This window comes from Oncorhynchus masou, chromosome 22, assembly GCF_036934945.1.
Source record: "Oncorhynchus masou masou isolate Uvic2021 chromosome 22, UVic_Omas_1.1, whole genome shotgun sequence".
NCBI classification, from domain to species: domain Eukaryota; kingdom Metazoa; phylum Chordata; class Actinopteri; order Salmoniformes; family Salmonidae; genus Oncorhynchus; species Oncorhynchus masou.
In genome coordinates, this window is record NC_088233.1 from 2,873,597 (window position 1) to 2,887,442 (window position 13,846).

At 40.5% G+C, this 13,846-nt stretch overlaps 1 protein-coding gene across 1 annotated transcript in view; it reads left to right on the forward strand.

Annotated features, from left to right (window-relative positions):
• The first annotated feature begins 4,348 nt into the window (after positions 1-4,348).
• LOC135508908 (anoctamin-5-like) overlaps positions 4,349-13,846 on the forward strand; it is a 96,235-nt gene continuing 86,737 nt past the window's right edge. The window contains exon 1 of the mRNA XM_064929129.1: positions 4,349-4,570. Within this exon, the coding sequence (XP_064785201.1) occupies positions 4,492-4,570 (79 nt within the window). The 5' untranslated portion in view covers positions 4,349-4,491. The remainder of the gene's footprint in view (positions 4,571-13,846) is intronic.

A 13,846-nucleotide genomic window follows, 5' to 3' on the forward strand; every position in this document is an offset into this window, starting at 1 on the left:
TAAGATGAGTGTACTGACTACTGGGCTATGTGGTTGTCTCACCTAGCTATCTGAAGATCAATGTACTGACTACTGGGCTATGTAGTTGTCTCACCTAGCTATCTGAAGATCAATGTACTGACTACTGGGCTATGTAGTTGTCTCACCTAGCTATCTGAAGATCAATGTACTGACTACTGGGCTATGTAGTTGTCTCACCTAGCTATCTGAAGATCAATGTACTGACTACTGTGATATGTAGTTGTCTCACCTAGCTATCTGAAGATCAATGTACCTACTACTGGGCTATGTGGTTGTCTCACCTAGCTATCTGAACATCAATGTACCTACTATTGGGCTATGTGGTTGTCTCACCTAGCTATCTGAACATCAAGGTACCTACTACTGGGCTATGTGGTTGTCTCACCTAGCTATCTGAAGATCAATGTACTGACGACAGGGCTATGTGGTTGTCTCACCTAGCTATCTGAACATCAATGTACCTACTACTGGGCTATGTGGTTGTCTCACCTAGCTATCTGAACATCAATGTACCTACTACTGGGCTATGTGGTTGTCTCACCTAGCTATCTGAAGATCAATGTACTGACTACTGGGCTATGTGGTTGTCTCACCTAGCTATCTGAAGATCAATGTACTGACTACAGGGCTATGTGGTTGTCTCACCTAGCTATCTGAAGATCAATGTACTGACTACTGGGCTATGTGGTTGTCTCATCTAGCTATCTGAAGATCAATGTACTGATGACAGGGCTATGTGGTTGTCTCACCTAGCTATCTGAAGATCAATGTACCTACTACTGGGCTATGTGGTTGTCTCACCTAGCTATCTGAAGATCAATGTACTGACTACTGTGATATGTGGTTGTCTCACCTAGCTATCTGAAGATCAATGTACTGACTACTGGGCTATGTGGTTGTCTCATCTAGCTATCTGAAGATCAATGTACTGACTACTGGGCTATGTGGTTGTCTCACCTAGCTATCTGAAGATCAATGTACTGACTACTGGGCTATGTGGTTGTCTCACCTAGCTATCTGAAGATCAATGCACTAACTGTAAATGGCTCTGGATAAGACTAAATGACTAAAATGTCAATATAATGACAACGCTGAGGCAGAGGAGAGGCATGAGGCTGTAAGGAAAAGTGGTCAGAGGAAATAAGCAAATGTATTTTCTGCCTGTTGCCGCGCCCAGCCTGGAAGGATAATTATACGTCCGAGGGACCAGGCAGACCACTTGAAGGGTTCTGGGAGCCAACTGGTACTACATCTGACCAGACGGGATGGGAGCGTCTTGAACAGAGATGTGGCTGGGAGAGGGCAGGCGGACAGATGTTTCTGGGTTGAGGGGGAGAGGGGGAGAGGGGGAGAGAGCAGTGTGTGTGTGTGTTTTGAGGAGGAACTCTCTCAGTCACGTGCTGATATTTCAGCGCCCTTTACAGTTGTAACAAACAGTGAATGCCTGATGTTGCTGCTTTCCATTCTGGCACTGCTGCCTTGACAATGTCATAATAGTCTGTGGTATTTCCCTTTTCGATGTAAACACCTCACTAGATCAACAGAAGACTTGTTGGTGTAGTTCTGAAGGTAACAAAGCAGGCTATAGATACGATTGTAACTTTATATGCAAAAAAACAGTAGGCTATTTTAGGATGTTGAGGTGATCTGTATTATCCGTTGTTACGCCCATGAAAGGCTAAGCAACAGAAAGAAGAAGTACCTAGGCCCTGTCTGTCACACCCTACTTTGTATGTTTCTATGTTTTGGTTGGTCAGGGTGTGATCTGACTGGGCATTCTATGTTGGATGTCTTGTTTGTCTATTTCTATGTCTGGCCTGATATGGTTCTCAATCAGAGGCAGGTGTTAGTCATTTTCTCTGATTGGGAACCATATTTAGGTAGCCTGGGTTTCACTGTGTGTTTGTGGGTGATTGTTCCTGTCTCTGTGTTTGTTGTCACCAGATAGGCTGTATAGGTTTTCACGTTCCGTTTGTTGTTTTGTATTGTTTAGTTATTTCATGTACAGTTCATTTAATTAAAGAACATGAATAACCACCACGCTGCATTTTGGTCCGCTTCTCCTTCTACAGACGAGAATCGTTACACTGTCACAGCCAAGGCCTACACATCTAGCTTCCAAACCGGCTCATTCTCCTCCATTTATTTCCCGCCCTCATGGGACTAAAACATCCCTGCTTGAATGTAACCTGTCTATTTCTCACTTATCTGTTTACACAGCCACCCTTAAAATAAAAAACATTTGACACTCGAAGACCTTATTAAAGGCTGTGTTTACACCCTAACAACCCAAATCTGATTTAAAAATAATAATAATTATATCCAAATCTTTTTTCTTCTTCTAGGTTGTCCCACACTGAGTTTTACATGTGGCCCATATTCGATTCACGCTGATGTAGGGAGAATCTCAAAATCGCAAACTCCTCACGTTCTTTCTCCTCTATCACCAGGAGTATGCAAATTAGATTATTATTATAATGAGATTATTCCGTAGCCTTTGAAGGAGCACACAGATGCAATGCTCATGTCCTATCACTAGCTAGGTTTCCATCAAATTGGCAACCAGATTTTTTTCATGGAAATATGAAAAAAACATTGCATAAAGGGAATATGTGCATTTTTGTCACCATGATGACATAGTGCACACAAAATGTATATCAGTACGTGATGACATAGTGCACACAAAATGTATATCAGTACGTGATGACGTAGTGCACACAAAATGTATATCAGTACGTGATGACGTAGTGCACACAAAATGTATATCAGTACGTGATGACGTAGTGCACACAAAATGTATATCAGTACGTGATGACGTAGTGCACACAAAATGTATATCAGTACGTGATGACGTAGTGCACACAAAATGTATATCAGTACGTGATGACGTAGTGCACACAAAATGTATATCAGTACGTGATGACGTAGTGCACACAAAATGTATATCAGTACGTGATGACGTAGTGCACACAAAATGTATATCAGTACGTGATGACATAGTGCACACAAAATGTAAGTTATGTACCGAATAAAAATCAAAAGTTCAATGTGCTTCCCATGCATTTTCATCTCTACGGATAGTTTTGTCACAAAAAACTGGTGCGTTGAATAGCAAATGTGTCTCCTCTGGTCTGGACACTTGCTTTCTAGCCAACAGCTGCCAGATACAGTGTGTGTAGGCTATTCTACACAATGACATTATTATGGATAAGAGTGAGAACTATTTGTATTTGTCAAAAGGGCCGTCAGACATCGATCATCATGTCACCAGAATAAGACCCTGTATATTTATTGTAAAGGAGCATCAAGATCGCCACCGTGCACTTTCACCACCCTGTGAAGTTTATCATACTGCATCTGTAGCCTAATAAACTGTTTCCCAAGTCATAGTGGGAAGACCACCCAAGTCATAGTGGGAAGACCACCCAAGTCATAGTGGGAAGACCACCCAAGTCATAGTGGGAAGACCACACATCATGGCATCGTGTGATTCCAAGTTGACTTCGATATGATGGTTATTATTTTTTATTATTGCGCTTCCACCACCATTTCTCGCATAGGTAATTTTACAGACACAAAAGAATCATGTCCCATCATGTCGAACAAACAAACAAATTATCTGTCGACATTTCTAAAATTTTACCGAAACTACCTGTTTCCATCACAGCTGTTGTTATACATTTAAAAAAATATATAATATGACTTTAGTCACATTACAAATTGTGGATGGAAACTTAGTTACTATTCATTAAAATTGTGTGGTGGTTGTCACGGTAACGCCAGGTCACGTGCAAAAAAAAATCTGACCTGAGCTTCCAGACAGGGGTTGGTATCAGTATTCGAATCCACATTTTGAGGTGGTTTTAATCATTAAGATCAGATTCCAAGTGGTTTTACTCTGTTTACTCATTAGGGGAAATATCAGATAAGTATCAGATATGCAAATAATTGGCAAAACATCAGAATTGGGCTGCCTGTGTAAACGCAGTAGCCTATTGCAGAATACAGTAATACCGGATTAGAATAGAATAGCCTAGGATATAATATAATAGGTAAATGCCAATTCATTTCCAAGCAGATTAAATCGCAAATGCTGTCATATAAATGTTATTTTTTGCCACTTTAAAAAATGACAATTGCAATTATTCTATATAGTAGACCTAATAATATCATACTATCATCATTAGGCTGTTCTGTAACCATCCGCTGTAGTAGCAGTTCGCCGACTGAGTTGTTGGATTCAAACCCCTCCCCTTTAATGACGAGATTCTCCCCCAGTGGCCTTGTTGGGTTTGGTGATGTATCTTGAGCACAGTTTCAACATTCGTCGTGTGAAGGTAGCCGTACGTTTCCCTCTTAAAGTGAGTCCGTAGCCAAGGGCGTGGGCTGAGACGAACAGAGTGCCCTTGTACCCGCTCCAGCCTCCTTGTTTTTACCGGGCCGACCGGCGACCCGCACGGGCTCGGCAACATGAGTGACATGAGTCGACTAACGGGAAAGATTGGAGACGCAACTTTGATAGAGATGAGCCCGGATTCCCTCTGTGATGGTAAATTGTTCGGCTACTTGTGTCAGACCATTTATGATGCGTTGCATTGAATCGCTTTATGTTCGATTGTCTTGCTTGTTTATGCTACAACTTCGTCAGGATAATACAATTATGATAGGCTATAAATTGTCTTTAGATATGAGGTCGGGTGGATGATTATCCATAGGAATTGTTGTATGACTTGTTTACACATGTGAACAATTTAGCTTACTCTGTACTATTGACGGAACAATAATACGCTCACAGACAATATTCGGTTAGTCAAAATCAATAACACTTTTCTAAAACATTATTTGTCACCACAAATCCATATGATTGGTCCATGACAATTATGGAAGAATAGTTAAAGCTCTGTTGAAGATCTGTAGACCCACTCATAATCTCAGCAATTTCTTCATGATTTAAAAAGATACAGTACAGGATACTTAAAGTGACATACCAATATATCACATCCTAATGGTGTTTATTCAATCCATCAATAACCTTACTGACCCCAGGTGTAAGTTTTAGTAAGACAATAGTCATGGATAAATCCGTTTTTGTCCAGAGAGTACAGTATTGCTTTATTCAACTTCTCATTTTACCCTAATAGTCTCTGCCTCATGGCCTGACTTGGGACTCCACTTTAGATTGAACATGTTCGTCAGTACCTCCCTCCCTCTCTCTCTCTCTCTCTCTCTCTCTCTCACTGTTAACCACCCTCCCTCCCTCCCTCCCTCCCTCCTCCCTCCCTCCCTCCCTCCCTCCCTCCCTCCCTCCCTCCCTCCCTCCCTCCCTCCCTCCCTCCCTCCCTCCCTCCCTCTCTGTTAACCTCCCTCTCCCTCTCTCTCTCTGTTAACCTCCCTCTCTCTCTCTGTTAACCCCCCCCCCTCTCTCTCTCTCTCTTTTCTCTCTCTTTCTCTCTCTCTCTCTCTGTTAACCTCCCTCTCTCTCTCTGTTAACCCCCCCTCTCTCTGTCTCTGTCTCTGTCTCTCTCTCTCTCTCTGTTAACCTCTCTCTCTCTCTCTCTGTTAACCTCCCTCTCTCTCTCTCTGTTAACCTCCCTCTCTCTCTCTGTTAACCTCCCTCCCCTCTCTCTCTCTCTCTTTCTCTCACTCTCTGTTAACCTCCCTCTTTCTCTCTCTCTCTGTTAACCCCCCCCCCTCTCTCTCTCTCTCTCTTTCTCTCTCTTTCTCTCTCTCTGTTAACCTCCCTCTCTCTCTCTGTTAACCCCCCCTCACTCTGTCTCTGTCTCTGTCTCTCTCTCTCTCTCTGTTAACCTCTCTCTCTCTCTCTCTGTTAACCTCCCTCTCTCTCTCTCTGTTAACCTCCCTCTCTCTCTCTGTTAACCTCCCTCCCCTCTCTCTCTCTCTCTTTCTCTCACTCTCTGTTAACCTCCCTCTTTCTCTCTCTCTCTGTTAACCTCCCTCCCTCCCTCCCTCCCTCTCTATCTGTTAACCTCTCTCTCTCTGTTAACCTCCCTCTCTCTCTGTTAACCTCCCTCTTTCTCTCTCTCTCTGTTAACCTCCCTCTCTCTCTCTCTGTTAACCTCCCTCTCTCTCTCTGTTAACCTCCCTCCCCTCTCTCTCTCTGTTAACCTCCCTCTCTCTCTCTGTTAACCTCCCTCCCTCATACACACAGCCGAGGCCCTTCCGCCCCCAGCCTCCCGTCAGGACAGCTGGCCTCGGCTTGTGGAAATGGTAGGAGGGCATCCAGGGGTGTATCCGTTCCGACTCAGTTGACAGGGAGGGACCTACCTAAATGTTACTCTCTCTCTCTTGAGCTGGGAGAAATACTCTGCCTACGTTAGCCTTAGAGTGACTACAATACAAATAGCAGGACAGCTGAGCAAAGAACTGTTTTACAGTCTAACATCTTTGGTTCTGTATCAAAAGAGATGGATTACTTTGACTGTTGCCCCGAATCCCCAGCATTCTTTTTAGATGACCGTCTGTAACCATGTTCCCTACTGCAGTAGTTACTGTAGAAGTTCTAACCCTACTGTAGTAGTTACTGTAGAAGTTCTAACCCTAGTGTAGTAGTTACTGTAGAAGTTCTAACCCTAGTGTAGTAGTTACTGTATACATTCTAACCCTACTGTAGTAGTTACTGTAGTTCTAACCCTAGTGTAGTAGTTACTGTAGACATTCTAACCCTAGTGTAGTAGTTACTGTAGAAGTTCTAACCCTAGTGTAGTAGTTACTGTAGACATTCTAACCCTACTGTAGAAGTTACTGTAGACATTCTAACCCTAGTGTAGTAGTTACTGTAGACGTTCTAACCCTAGTGTAGTAGTTACTGTAGAAGTTCTAACCCTAGTGCAGTAGTTACTGTAGAAGTTCTAACCCTAGTGTAGTAGTTACTGTAGACATTCTAACCCTAGTGTAGTAGTTACTGTAGACATTCTAACCCTACTGTAGTAGTTACTGTAGAAGTTCTAACCCTAGTGCAGTAGTTACTGTAGTTCTAACCCTAGTGTAGTAGTTACTGTAGTTCTAACCCTAGTGTAGTAGTTACTGTAGACATTCTAACCCTAGTGTAGTAGTTACTGTAGAAGTTCTAACCCTAGTGTAGTAGTTACTGTAGAAGTTCTAACCCTACTGCAGTAGTTACTGTAGTTCTAACCCTAGTGTAGTAGTTACTGTAGACATTCTAACCCTAGTGTAGTAGTTACTGTAGAAGTTCTAACCCTAGTGCAGTAGTTACTGTAGTTCTAACCCTAGTGTAGTAGTTACTGTAGTTCTAACCCTAGTGTAGTAGTTACTGTAGAAGTTCTAACCCTAGTGCAGTAGTTACTGTAGTTCTAACCCTAGTGTAGTAGTTACTGTAGAAGTTCTAACCCTAGTGCAGTAGTTACTGTAGTTCTAACCCTAGTGTAGTAGTTACTGTAGTTCTAACCCTAGTGTAGTAGTTACTGTAGAAGTTCTAACCCTAGTGTAGTAGTTACTGTAGACATTCTAACCCTACTGTAGTAGTTACTGTAGAAGTTCTAACCCTACTGCAGTAGTTACTGTAGTTCTAACCCTAGTGTAGTAGTTACTGTAGACATTCTAACCCTAGTGTAGTAGTTACTGTAGAAGTTCTAACCCTAGTGTAGTAGTTACTGTAGAAGTTCTAACCCTAGTGTAGTAGTTACTGTAGACATTCTAACCCTAGTGTAGTAGTTACTGTAGAAGTTCTAACCCTACTGCAGTAGTTACTGTAGTTCTAACCCTAGTGTAGTAGTTACTGTAGACATTCTAACCCTAGTGTAGTAGTTACTGTAGAAGTTCTAACCCTAGTGTAGTAGTTACTGTAGAAGTTCTAACCCTAGTGTAGTAGTTACTGTAGACATTCTAACCCTAGTGTAGTAGTTACTGTAGAAGTTCTAACCCTAGTGTAGTAGTTACTGTAGAAGTTCTAACCCTAGTGTAGTAGTTACTGTAGACTTTCTAACCCTACTGTAGTAGTTACTGTAGTTCTAACCCTAGTGTAGTAGTTACTGTAGAAGTTCTAACCCTAGTGTAGTAGTTACTGTAGACATTCTAACCCTACTGTAGTAGTTACTGTAGTTCTAACCCTAGTGTAGTAGTTACTGTAGAAGTACTAACCCTAGTGTAGTAGTTACTGTAGAAGTTCTAACCCTAGTGTAGTAGTTACTGTAGACTTTCTAACCCTACTGTAGTAGTTACTGTAGTTCTAACCCTAGTGTAGTAGTTACTGTAGAAGTTCTAACCCTAGTGTAGTAGTTACTGTAGACATTCTAACCCTAGTGCAGTAGTTACTGTAGAAGTTCTAACCCTAGTGTAGTAGTTACTGTAGACATTCTAACCCTACTGTAGTAGTTACTGTAGTTCTAACCCTAGTGTAGTAGTTACTGTAGTTCTAACCCTAGTGTAGTAGTTACTGTAGAAGTTCTAACCCTAGTGTAGTAGTTACTGTAGACATTCTAACCCTACTGTAGAAGTTACTGTAGACATTCTAACCCTAGTGTAGTAGTTACTGTAGACGTTCTAACCCTAGTGTAGTAGTTACTGTAGAAGTTCTAACCCTAGTGCAGTAGTTACTGTAGAAGTTCTAACCCTAGTGTAGTAGTTACTGTAGACATTCTAACCCTAGTGTAGTAGTTACTGTAGACATTCTAACCCTACTGTAGTAGTTACTGTAGAAGTTCTAACCCTAGTGCAGTAGTTACTGTAGTTCTAACCCTAGTGTAGTAGTTACTGTAGTTCTAACCCTAGTGTAGTAGTTACTGTAGACATTCTAACCCTAGTGTAGTAGTTACTGTAGAAGTTCTAACCCTAGTGTAGTAGTTACTGTAGAAGTTCTAACCCTACTGCAGTAGTTACTGTAGTTCTAACCCTAGTGTAGTAGTTACTGTAGACATTCTAACCCTAGTGTAGTAGTTACTGTAGAAGTTCTAACCCTAGTGCAGTAGTTACTGTAGTTCTAACCCTAGTGTAGTAGTTACTGTAGTTCTAACCCTAGTGTAGTAGTTACTGTAGAAGTTCTAACCCTAGTGCAGTAGTTACTGTAGTTCTAACCCTAGTGTAGTAGTTACTGTAGAAGTTCTAACCCTAGTGCAGTAGTTACTGTAGTTCTAACCCTAGTGTAGTAGTTACTGTAGTTCTAACCCTAGTGTAGTAGTTACTGTAGAAGTTCTAACCCTAGTGTAGTAGTTACTGTAGACATTCTAACCCTACTGTAGTAGTTACTGTAGAAGTTCTAACCCTACTGCAGTAGTTACTGTAGTTCTAACCCTAGTGTAGTAGTTACTGTAGACATTCTAACCCTAGTGTAGTAGTTACTGTAGAAGTTCTAACCCTAGTGTAGTAGTTACTGTAGAAGTTCTAACCCTAGTGTAGTAGTTACTGTAGACATTCTAACCCTAGTGTAGTAGTTACTGTAGAAGTTCTAACCCTACTGCAGTAGTTACTGTAGTTCTAACCCTAGTGTAGTAGTTACTGTAGACATTCTAACCCTAGTGTAGTAGTTACTGTAGAAGTTCTAACCCTAGTGTAGTAGTTACTGTAGAAGTTCTAACCCTAGTGTAGTAGTTACTGTAGACATTCTAACCCTAGTGTAGTAGTTACTGTAGAAGTTCTAACCCTAGTGTAGTAGTTACTGTAGAAGTTCTAACCCTAGTGTAGTAGTTACTGTAGACTTTCTAACCCTACTGTAGTAGTTACTGTAGTTCTAACCCTAGTGTAGTAGTTACTGTAGAAGTTCTAACCCTAGTGTAGTAGTTACTGTAGACATTCTAACCCTACTGTAGTAGTTACTGTAGTTCTAACCCTAGTGTAGTAGTTACTGTAGAAGTACTAACCCTAGTGTAGTAGTTACTGTAGAAGTTCTAACCCTAGTGTAGTAGTTACTGTAGACTTTCTAACCCTACTGTAGTAGTTACTGTAGTTCTAACCCTAGTGTAGTAGTTACTGTAGAAGTTCTAACCCTAGTGTAGTAGTTACTGTAGACATTCTAACCCTAGTGCAGTAGTTACTGTAGAAGTTCTAACCCTAGTGTAGTAGTTACTGTAGACATTCTAACCCTACTGTAGTAGTTACTGTAGTTCTAACCCTAGTGTAGTAGTTACTGTAGTTCTAACCCTACTGTAGTAGTTACTGTAGACATTCTAACCCTACTGTAGTAGTTACTGTAGACATTCTAACCCTACTGCAGTAGTTACTGTAGAAGTTCTAACCCTAGTGTAGTAGTTACTGTAGACATTCTAACCCTACTGTAGTAGTTACTGTAGACATTCTAACCCTACTGTAGTAGTTACTGTAGACATTCTAACCCTACTGCAGTAGTTACTGTAGAAGTTCTAACCCTAGTGTAGTAGTTACTGTAGACATTCTAACCCTACTGTAGTAGTTACTGTAGACTTTCTAACCCTACTGTAGTAGTTACTGTAGTTCTAACCCTAGTGTAGTAGTTACTGTAGAAGTTCTAACCCTAGTGTAGTAGTTACTGTAGACATTCTAACCCTACTGCAGTAGTTACTGTAGAAGTTCTAACCCTAGTGTAGTAGTTACTGTAGACATTCTAACCCTACTGTAGTAGTTACTGTAGACTTTCTAACCCTACTGTAGTAGTTACTGTAGTTCTAACCCTAGTGTAGTAGTTACTGTAGAAGTTCTAACCCTAGTGTAGTAGTTACTGTAGACATTCTAACCCTACTGTAGTAGTTACTGTAGACATTCTAACCCTAGTGTAGTAGTTACTGTAGACATTCTAACCCTACTGTAGTAGTTACTGTAGAAGTTCTAACCCTAGTGTAGTAGTTACTGTAGAAGTTCTAACCCTAGTGTAGTAGTTACTGTAGACATTCTAACCCTACTGTAGTAGTTACTGTAGTTCTAACCCTAGTGTAGTAGTTACTGTAGAAGTTCTAACCCTAGTGTAGTAGTTACTGTAGAAGTTCTAACCCTAGTGTAGTAGTTACTGTAGACTTTCTAACCCTACTGTAGTAGTTACTGTAGTTCTAACCCTAGTGTAGTAGTTACTGTAGAAGTTCTAACCCTAGTGTAGTAGTTACTGTAGACTTTCTAACCCTACTGTAGTAGTTACTGTAGTTCTAACCCTAGTGTAGTAGTTACTGTAGAAGTTCTAACCCTAGTGTAGTAGTTACTGTAGACATTCTAACCCTACTGTAGTAGTTACTGTAGTTCTAACCCTAGTGTAGTAGTTACTGTAGAAGTTCTAACCCTAGTGTAGTAGTTACTGTAGAAGTTCTAACCCTAGTGTAGTAGTTACTGTAGACTTTCTAACCCTACTGTAGTAGTTACTGTAGTTCTAACCCTAGTGTAGTAGTTACTGTAGAAGTTCTAACCCTAGTGTAGTAGTTACTGTAGACATTCTAACCCTAGTGCAGTAGTTACTGTAGAAGTTCTAACCCTAGTGTAGTAGTTACTGTAGACATTCTAACCCTACTGTAGTAGTTACTGTAGTTCTAACCCTAGTGTAGTAGTTACTGTAGTTCTAATCCTACTGTAGTAGTTACTGTAGACATTCTAACCCTACTGTAGTAGTTACTGTAGACATTCTAACCCTACTGCAGTAGTTACTGTAGAAGTTCTAACCCTAGTGTAGTAGTTACTGTAGACATTCTAACCCTACTGTAGTAGTTACTGTAGACATTCTAACCCTACTGTAGTAGTTACTGTAGACATTCTAACCCTACTGCAGTAGTTACTGTAGAAGTTCTAACCCTAGTGTAGTAGTTACTGTAGACATTCTAACCCTACTGTAGTAGTTACTGTAGACTTTCTAACCCTACTGTAGTAGTTACTGTAGTTCTAACCCTAGTGTAGTAGTTACTGTAGAAGTTCTAACCCTAGTGTAGTAGTTACTGTAGACATTCTAACCCTACTGCAGTAGTTACTGTAGAAGTTCTAACCCTAGTGTAGTAGTTACTGTAGACATTCTAACCCTACTGTAGTAGTTACTGTAGACTTTCTAACCCTACTGTAGTAGTTACTGTAGTTCTAACCCTAGTGTAGTAGTTACTGTAGACATTCTAACCCTACTGTAGTAGTTACTGTAGACATTCTAACCCTAGTGTAGTAGTTACTGTAGACATTCTAACCCTACTGTAGTAGTTACTGTAGAAGTTCTAACCCTAGTGCAGTAGTTACTGTAGAAGTTCTAACCCTAGTGTAGTAGTTACTGTAGACATTCTAACCCTAGTGTAGTAGTTACTGTAGAAGTTCTAACCCTAGTGTAGTAGTTACTGTAGAAGTTCTAACCCTAGTGTAGTAGTTACTGTAGACATTCTAACCCTAGTGTAGTAGTTACTGTAGAAGTTCTAACCCTAGTGTAGTAGTTACTGTAGAAGTTCTAACCCTAGTGTAGTAGTTACTGTAGACTTTCTAACCCTACTGTAGTAGTTACTGTAGTTCTAACCCTAGTGTAGTAGTTACTGTAGAAGTTCTAACCCTAGTGTAGTAGTTACTGTAGACATTCTAACCCTACTGTAGTAGTTACTGTAGTTCTAACCCTAGTTTAGTAGTTACTGTAGAAGTTCTAACCCTAGTGTAGTAGTTACTGTAGAAGTTCTAACCCTAGTGTAGTAGTTACTGTAGACTTTCTAACCCTACTGTAGTAGTTACTGTAGTTCTAACCCTAGTGTAGTAGTTACTGTAGAAGTTCTAACCCTAGTGTAGTAGTTACTGTAGACATTCTAACCCTAGTGCAGTAGTTACTGTAGAAGTTCTAACCCTAGTGTAGTAGTTACTGTAGACATTCTAACCCTACTGTAGTAGTTACTGTAGTTCTAACCCTAGTGTAGTAGTTACTGTAGTTCTAACCCTACTGTAGTAGTTACTGTAGACATTCTAACCCTACTGTAGTAGTTACTGTAGACATTCTAACCCTACTGCAGTAGTTACTGTAGAAGTTCTAACCCTAGTGCAGTAGTTACTGTAGAAGTTCTAACCCTAGTGTAGTAGTTACTGTAGACATTCTAACCCTACTGTAGTAGTTACTGTAGACATTCTAACCCTACTGCAGTAGTTACTGTAGAAGTTCTAACCCTAGTGTAGTAGTTACTGTAGACATTCTAACCCTACTGTAGTAGTTACTGTAGACTTTCTAACCCTACTGTAGTAGTTACTGTAGTTCTAACCCTAGTGTAGTAGTTACTGTAGAAGTTCTAACCCTAGTGTAGTAGTTACTGTAGACATTCTAACCCTACTGCAGTAGTTACTGTAGAAGTTCTAACCCTAGTGTAGTAGTTACTGTAGACATTCTAACCCTACTGTAGTAGTTACTGTAGACTTTCTAACCCTACTGTAGTAGTTACTGTAGTTCTAACCCTAGTGTAGTAGTTACTGTAGAAGTTCTAACCCTAGTGTAGTAGTTACTGTAGACTTTCTAACCCTACTGTAGTAGTTACTGTAGTTCTAACCCTAGTGTAGTAGTTACTGTAGAAGTTCTAACCCTAGTGTAGTAGTTACTGTAGACATTCTAACCCTAGTGCAGTAGTTACTGTAGAAGTTCTAACCCTAGTGTAGTAGTTACTGTAGACATTCTAACCCTACTGTAGTAGTTACTGTAGTTCTAACCCTAGTGTAGTAGTTACTGTAGTTCTAATCCTACTGTAGTAGTTACTGTAGACATTCTAACCCTACTGTAGTAGTTACTGTAGACATTCTAACCCTACTGCAGTAGTTACTGTAGAAGTTCTAACCCTAGTGTAGTAGTTACTGTAGACATTCTAACCCTACTGTAGTAGTTACTGTAGACATTCTAACCCTACTGTAGTAGTTACTGTAGACATTCTAACCCTACTGCAGTAGTTACTGTAGAAGTTCTAAC